General features: G+C 41.9%; 1 protein-coding gene across 1 annotated transcript in view; it reads right to left on the minus strand.

The window, feature by feature from the left end:
• tcerg1l (transcription elongation regulator 1 like) overlaps window positions 1–6,270 on the minus strand; it is a 662,686-nt gene extending 656,416 nt beyond the window's left edge. The window contains exons 1-2 of the mRNA XM_055646670.1: window positions 2,944–6,270; window positions 625–1,047 (exon numbers count right to left, since the gene is read on the minus strand). Of these exons, the coding sequence (XP_055502645.1) occupies window positions 625–948 (324 nt within the window). The 5' untranslated portion in view covers window positions 949–1,047; window positions 2,944–6,270. The remainder of the gene's footprint in view (window positions 1–624; window positions 1,048–2,943) is intronic.
• Between the last annotated feature and the right edge of the window lie 2,041 nt (window positions 6,271–8,311).

Consider the following 8,311-nt stretch of genomic DNA (forward strand, 5'->3'; position numbering starts at 1 on the left):
CTTCACAACTTTCCAATGTCCTTCTCTTTCATCATGCATTTCCTTCTTCCCTATGTTTCCTTTATTCTTTTCATATGCCAATCATAACTCATCATCCTGGGAAATTTTGTTTCATGAGAAGAACTATAAAGATTTTAACAACTATTGACAATTCAGTTTAGAGCAACTGTCAATGAAATGAAATCGATTCATATTTGTATCATTTATATCAACAACAATAATAATATTACAAACAATGTCATCTGTAAATGTTTACAAAGTAACTGCAAATGCTGGAAAATTGAAGGTAGACAAAAATGCTGGAGAAACTCAGCGGGTGAGGCAGCATCTATGGAGCGAAGGAAATAGGCAACGTTTCGGGTCGAAACCCTGGGTTTCAACACGAAACGTTGCCTATTTCCTTCACTCTATAGATGCTGCCTCACCCGCTGAGTTTCTCCAGCATTTTCATCTGTAAATGTTCACTTGATTGTAAGTATTACTTAATAGCATATTCAACTTTTAGGTACATACATCACCTTGCAATTTTGTGCAATCTCTAAACATTTGAACTTCCTTCCTCATAGGCAATTACAATTAGTTCATGGGTTTTGTTGAGATTTAATGTTTTACTACTTTTCCTACCTGCATAGTTGAAAGTGGAAGCTGAACAACTGCTGGTTCTGGTGGAGAAGGCAGCATCATCAAAGGAATGAAAGAATCATATGGAATCTGCCATGCTGATGGAGCTTGTAGAAATTCAGGAGGGGCACGTGGAGAAGTCAAAGGATGAAGATGTGGAGGGCCAATGATTCTAAAAAGACCAGGTGCAGCCGGCGCAGTCAAAATCCAAGCAGGGGGCTCTTCAGTCATCGGCCAGATGTGATGTTGTTGCCCTTTCGAAAGTGGCACAGGAAACATCCTACACCTTACATCCCACAGTCCCAAAGTGTTACCCTTCACAAACATTATCAATTGAGGAGCAGTGTATAAAAAAAAGGAGTAGAGAAGCTGTACAACATGATGAGACAATCCAAGAATTTCTGTCCTGGCCTAGAAGTTGCTCATCTAAAAAGAAAAACAAAAAAATGTATATTATCTGCTCCTGCTTTATGTTATTCTTGTGTACGTTCAATTGTGTTTCTAAATATTAAGTAAAAAGTTAACTAATTCAATATGATTTCTAATTGTTTAGCATTAAAATAAATTATTACCAGATACAAATGAGGTTAATGTAAATCAACACCTGGTATTCACAGTGAGAACTGTTTGAACATTCAATGAAAACAAATCCCATCCACACAATCCCTCCATCCAGTGGGAGCATGCAACATGTTTACATAACAATGTTATTTGACATTGTACTGCTGAACAGTTTATAAAATTGATGGTTTCAAATCACAAAATAATGTATTTTATAAAAAAATTAAGTGATTTCAGGCTGGAGGAATTTTTGCTGCAATTTTAAATATTTTAACAGGAACATTTCTATTGACATTATTTTTTATAATGAGACAGGGAACCACAGCATCCATAATGCTTTGTGCTGACAGCATGGGTTGCACACCTTCAATAATGAGGCCAATGGGCCAGAGCCTGGTTAGAAAAGGTGATAAGGCAAACATGGTGAAGATTTTTAAAAAGACACAGGAAAATCACCCTGAATCTGAAAGTTTCACTTTTCTTTAAAGCAAAACCAATTAATTATGTAATTTAAAAACTGCAAAATCACACAATTGCAGTTTTCACAAAGCATTCAGACCGACAGGATTATGGTGAATTCCATAACTCAAGAAACATCAGTGTTATTTCAAAAATGCTTTGTATCACATTAATGTTATCATGTCCCTAAAATACCCTCAGGTATTCTTCAATAATATAATCTCATTATAGTTCTAAAATGCCATGCAAAATATATTTTAACGTTAAAATATCTCAGTTCTGTAAATAAATATAAACGAGGTCTGGTCTAATAAAATAAAGCACAAAGTTGTCTGAACGCAAATAATCCAATGTTTAGAAAGGATATAGAATGCTCCACTCGTAAACACACCACTCGTGCAAAACTAAAAATCGTAAACAAAAAAACGTATCGAAATATTGCATTCAGTGGGTGGTTAGATATGACTATTAATGAGGATTCCCCCAAGCTGCTGGGCCGGACTTAGACATTTTGATATCAAAGTGTAGCAATACTCAGTATAAAGCCAACTGCAGATAGGACAAATTACTCGATCCGTTTCAAAACACAATACAAATATTTAGAATAAATGAGACGGGTCGGTCTAGTGCACCAACTTTGGATGCCGGGGTCGGTGCATTTCATATATTTTGCTCTTTCGCAATTGTGCCCACTCTTCGCAGCCTGAAGAAACAGAATAACCTGCACGCTGGGTCGGTTGGCAGATCAAACTGACAGCGTCCTATCCTGCTGGAGGCGACTGTAGCGGACAGAGCTCCCGGGTTGCTGCCCAACAGAAGGAGACCTCAGGCGCTGATTTAATTTTTTCATCCGAGGGTTGGGTTGGGTTGGGTTGGGTGTCTGCCTGCGGTACAGGTCGCACCCCACGGCAGCTCAGTAACTGTGAACTCTGCGGCGGGGATCCTGTGTTGAATATTCATCATCATCTCGGGAACACCACCGCTCCTCAGCCCCAGTCAGATGGTTAGGGCAGGCAATCGGCGCAAATGAAACCCATCCGCTCACACCCGCACCGTACGCGGGCGAAAAATAAGTTTCCCCACTTGAATTAAGCGGCAGAGCTGCGCTCCCTTCAATAAACGCCCAGGAGCACAGCATCTGACTGTGTGGGGAAATTAGCTGGTAACTCTAAATATGTGTGTGTGTGTGTGTGTGTGTGTGTGTGTCCGCTCTCTGCCAAGGCGGGGAAAGAAAAGTCAGCAGCACTAAGGCAAGAAAACGTCTCAGCGAGAGGATAACAAAATACGCGAGTGACTTCTCACCTTCTCTCCGGCTTCTCGGCTCCGGCCGCTGTTGTTATTATTTTTTTGTTGCCGGGCTGTCGGCTTCTTCTCGTTGCCTTCACACCTGACAAAGCGGCGTCTCCGGGAGAATCGTGTCGGACGCCCCCTCTCCTCTCCTCTCCTCTCCTCTCCTCTCCACCCCTCGCCTCCTCTCCGCTCCTCCGCTGCTCAGGCGACTCCACTCGGACCAGCGGGAAACACACGGTTAATGGCAGATGCGAGTTTGAGGAATTCAGGGTTGGAATGACAGAATAAAAAAAGAGAGGGAGGACGCTCGCAGGCTGGCAAGTGCGAGAGGGAACCACGAATAAAGGCTTTCCGCTCGCAATGCTGAGTGCTCGGCAGTCAGCGAGCCCAGCCCAGCCGCCTGGCAGCCCACTCCCGGGGACTGTCTTACCCCCCTCCCCTCCTCTCCCCTCCCCTCACTTGGTGCTCACCACGCCGGCCGTCATTGCTACCAGCCCTGCCTCAAGTGCCGTTTGCCACAGAATAATCCTGCCTTTTGATATCTGGCCGTGCTCGGGGGCAGCTTGGCGGCAATTTGGCGAATGTCACTCCATCCACTCTACCCCATGGCGATGATGAGAGAGGAAAGGAGGTCAGGGCTTTTATTGACGAACCGATTCCGGCAAACAGGTGCACTCGGGCAAGCTGCCTTTCACCGGGGCTATCGTGACTTATTGACTTTGCCATGAGTCCAGCGCTCGGAGAAAATGTAAACCATAACTGAATCGCTGCAACGTCGCGTCGAAACATTTACAAACGTTTTAATGTTATTGCTTTGATCACCTTCTTCTCCACAATAGCTGCGAGATTATATTGTGTGCAGATTACTTAAAAGGGAACAGTTATCACAGCATGATGAACACGGACAATCATCAAAGCATCTCCAGTTTCAAGCTAGAAATCATATATTTTCTAAAAATGCCTGATTATAATTGAGGAGGACAATTTGAAATGTTTAGTTAATTAAATGTTGTTCACTTGTCATGAATGAAGTTAAATGTATTAAATGTTCTTCAGGATAGTAATAATGTTCCTCTGATTATTTTCCCTAATTTCCTCAAACAATTCAATCGAAGCAATGGTTCCTCCAAGATTAGTAAAAAGCAACTCTCCTGATGCCCCCAATACACGCATGTCCTCTTGTGGTAGCAGCATACCTATTTGCAAAATCTCTTACCTTATTTACATAAAGGTGCCACCTTCTGAGCCTTTAAACATTAATGCGCACTTAATTCAAAAGTTTCATGAAATGCTGACTTAATTCAAAAGTTTCATGAAAAATTTAAATATGAATGTAGTTGGCCACAGTGTAACTAACCTTCATATTTGAAATATTTGGGTAGTGATAAGAAAGGTTTAAGGCTATGTGATATTCACTGAATACTAAGCAAGTTAGGGCAGCGGATAATTGTTTCTGCTGATGAAGGTTTGAATTGGCACAGCCAGATAAAACAGAAATTAACCTCTGGGGCTTCTCCGCATTTCACAGCTGCAGGAGGTAACCCAAATATAAGGAGTGACATTTCCGTGATGTTCAATAATACAGTAAATCCAAATGTGGGCAATGCAGGAAAAGTCCACTTCATCATGACTTTGATAATATATATGCATATTTTGTATAAAAATTAGATTAGAGCAATTTACTTAAATATTTCTTTCTGCAAATGTTACCAATTACTTTATGTAAATTTGATTTGATTGTTTGAGGCTGAAGATTGCATAAAACTCAAAATGTGATACTGTCATTTCAACTGCTTTCAGCTGAATTCCCACTTGCTCTCTGTTGGCACGGATTCCTGACAAATATAAATGACTGTAGGCTACAGAGAATTCAAAGTAGATATCCTAATACAAGGTATAATGAGTATAGTTTCTGTCAGATCAATACGACTATCAGATACAAGCCAAAGCAACCTTGTGATAACTGGATACAGTCAGTTGAGACATAGGGGGTGTGACCCCACAGACCAAACATCTTTTTTTTTTTTTGACTGCCTCTATTTCCTCTAGTATCCATAATAAGCTTACTCCAAAGCTCAATTCCTAGAACAAACATGTTTAAAAATATCTCTATTAATATTCTGAGACAGCAATTAATTCATTCTTTATGAATAATGTTATTTTTCCAGTTATTTTCCTGACAAGTCTAGGTTCATTTGCAAGTTAATTTCTAATACCACAAAATCTATTGAGTAGACTCTATCTCAGCCTTGGTTTTATATGACACGTAATGGTCTCCTATTTTTGGACTTAAACTTCAATAATGAGTGTAAGATCGTTCTCCAGGCAGCAATGTCAAGGAAATTGCAAGACTTGAATTTCATTAAGCATTTTGCTCAGTTTCTCTCAGATATCTCACTGGCTCTTAGTGAAGATGCCAGCTAGCTCTCGGGAGTTTTCAGAAAAATTATACAGAAATGTTAAGATGTTCATCACACAAATCATAGCCTCCAGGAAACCTGCAGCTAATTGGAACTACAACCCAAATGCATTTTTTGAGAAATTTCATGGTTTTGGCATTGGCACCATCTACCAAAAATTGGGAAAATATTAAATGAATATTTTTCAGAAGGTTTAATGAAACAATTTGGATCTATAAAACCATGTACAGTGAACAAATGGGAATGTACCCAATCCACATTTATTTTAGCTGTTTAATTCATTTCAACAACAGCAGCTTCTAATTGAATTTAGTCTTTAATATATCAAACATGCATTTAGCACTTCAATTGATCCTCATTCACAAAAGGCAACATTGAGAACAATTAGCCAAAAGCTAATACAAATGAGGACGTTTTTAAGGAAGGACTTAAAAGAGGAAAATGATTTTAGGGAAGGAAGTTCTGGGATTCGAGTCCTGGATGCTGAAGACATATTGAAACTCTTCTATAGTTTATGTCAGTACATTTGTCTCAATTCTTAATTACAGATAGTTTTACATATTAATTTGGACTAAATGTGATACCCACCAGCTTGAAAGAAAATTGACACACAGGTTAAAAACAAGTGATACACAAGTTTATTTCAAGTAATTATCTTATTGATGCTTGATAACTTTCAAATTGGCATGTTTAATATTTGAAATCTACTCCACAAAATAAGAGTGCTGTAGTGTGGTGTTGATTTTGATTGGGGATACTGAATCATTCATACATAGAGTGCCTAACAGGTTATCCTTCAGATGAAGTTATCTGACCTCGACCATTGAAATGATTAAGGGGCCTGTCCCATGATACGAGTTCACCCAAGAGCTTTCCAGAGTTAAAAAAAAAAAAATCAAACTTGTGGTAAGTACGTAGAATGGACGTAGCGGGTACGTCGGTGCTTGTGGATGTCTCATAGCGGCTCGTAACGCTACCGGCAGGCACACGGGAAACAGGGAAACTCGTGAAGTTTTTTCAACAGTGAAAAATTTCCAAGAGTAAAAAACTACTCGTGCTGAAGTCCCACGAGTTTGACTTTTTTTAAACTCAGGAGAGCTCTTGGGTGAACTCGCATCATGGGCTTAACAATTTTTTTGTGGTAAAGGAAAGATCAAGCCTACATCTGGCATACCAAATCAATGTCACTAAGACATGATGATCTGCTTTGAGGGGTATTGGGGGGGTGGGGGGGGGGGGGGGGGGGGGGGGGGGGGGGGGGGGGGGTTTGGGGGAGAAAATGGGTTGTTTATAGAGTATCTAAAATTGGAGAATTCAATGTCCGTAATGTTGTAGGAAGGAAATGCAGATTCTGGTTTAATCCAAAGATAGATACAAAACGCTGGAGTAACTCAGCGGGACAGGCAGCATCTCTAGATAGATGGAATGGGTGACATTTCAAGTCGAGATCCTTCTTCAGACTTCAGAAGTCCAGTATTTTTGTGTCTATCTTCAATGTTCATAAAGTTTGGTTCTAAAACACACAAGCGGTGAGGTGCCACCACTCCAGTTTACGTGTGGCCTCTCTCTTGCAACGGAGGAGGCCCAGGATTAAATGGTCAGTCTGGGGATGGGATGGTGAGTAAAAATGGTTAGTAATTGTGAGGTCCCACAGGCCATGGTAGCTCAAGAGCAAGTGTTTGGCAAAGTAGTCGCCAAGTCTTCATTTGGTCACGCCAATGCACAGGAGGCCACATCTGGAACACTGGATGCAGTAGATGAGGTTAGAGGAGGTCCAAGCAAATGGCTGTCTCTCATGGAAGGTCTGCTGGGGTCCCTACATGGAGATGACGGAGGAGGTGTTACATCTGCTGTGGTTTCAGGGGGTGCACTTGGGAGGGGGGTGGGGGGGGATTGGTGGATTGGGGGGCAGAAGGGATGAGTGAACCAATGCATTGTGGAAAGAATGATCTCTGTGGAAGATGGAAAGGTGTGGCGATGGGAAGATGTGGCGAGTGGTGGAATCACATTGGAGGTGCTGGAAATGTCAGAGGATGATGGAGTGAAAGATGAGGACCAGGAGAACTCTATCCTTGTTGCGTTTGGGGGGGAGGGGGAGTGAGAGCAGAACTACAGGACAGCCTCATCTTGAGAGCAGATGCAGAGGAGATGAAGAAATTGAGAGTAGGGGATAGCGTCTTTACAAGAGGCAACGTGGGACGAAGTGTAGCACAGATAGCTGTTGGAATCGGTTGGTTTATAATAGACATCACTCGACATTCTGCCACCTGAGACAGAGGCAGAGAGACCAAGAGAGAGGAGAGAGGTGTCGGGGATAGTCCAGGCATTTCCAGCACCGCCAATGTGATCCCACCAACAGTCACACCTCCCCATCTCCACCAATTTCCATCTTCCGCAAAGATTGCTCCCTTCCAACTCCTTGGTTCACTCATCCCTTTCCACCCAAATCACCCCCTCCTCGTACTTAATGCTAAAACAGGAAATGTAACCTCTGTCCCTATACATCCTCTGTCACCTCCATCCAGGGACCTCAGCAGTCCTTCCAGGTAAGACAGATACTTATGTGTACCTCCTCTAACCTCATCTACTGTATCCAGTGTTCTCTATAGAGCTTCCTGTATATCGGCGAGACTAAGCATATACTTGGCAACCACGTTGTCGAACACTTGCGCTTGGTTTGCCATGGCCTGCGGGATTTCCCTGTTGCTAACCATTTTACTTGGTTCTCCTTTGCCAGAGTGTGGCCACATGCAAACTGGATAAACAACATCTCATATTCCGCTTGGGGAGCTCACAACCCAAAGTTATGAACATTGAATTCTTTCATTTTAGGTACCTTGTACAAACACCCCCTTCTTCCTCCCCTATCTCCCCTAAAAATTGCCCCCCAATCCTTCTCTTTCCCTCCCCTCTCCTGACTGTCCTTCCACTGGTTTCTCCCCATCCCCTCCATCAACATT

The sequence above is a fragment of the Leucoraja erinacea genome, chromosome 15 (assembly GCF_028641065.1).
Source record: "Leucoraja erinacea ecotype New England chromosome 15, Leri_hhj_1, whole genome shotgun sequence".
NCBI classification, from domain to species: Eukaryota; Metazoa; Chordata; class Chondrichthyes; order Rajiformes; family Rajidae; genus Leucoraja; species Leucoraja erinaceus.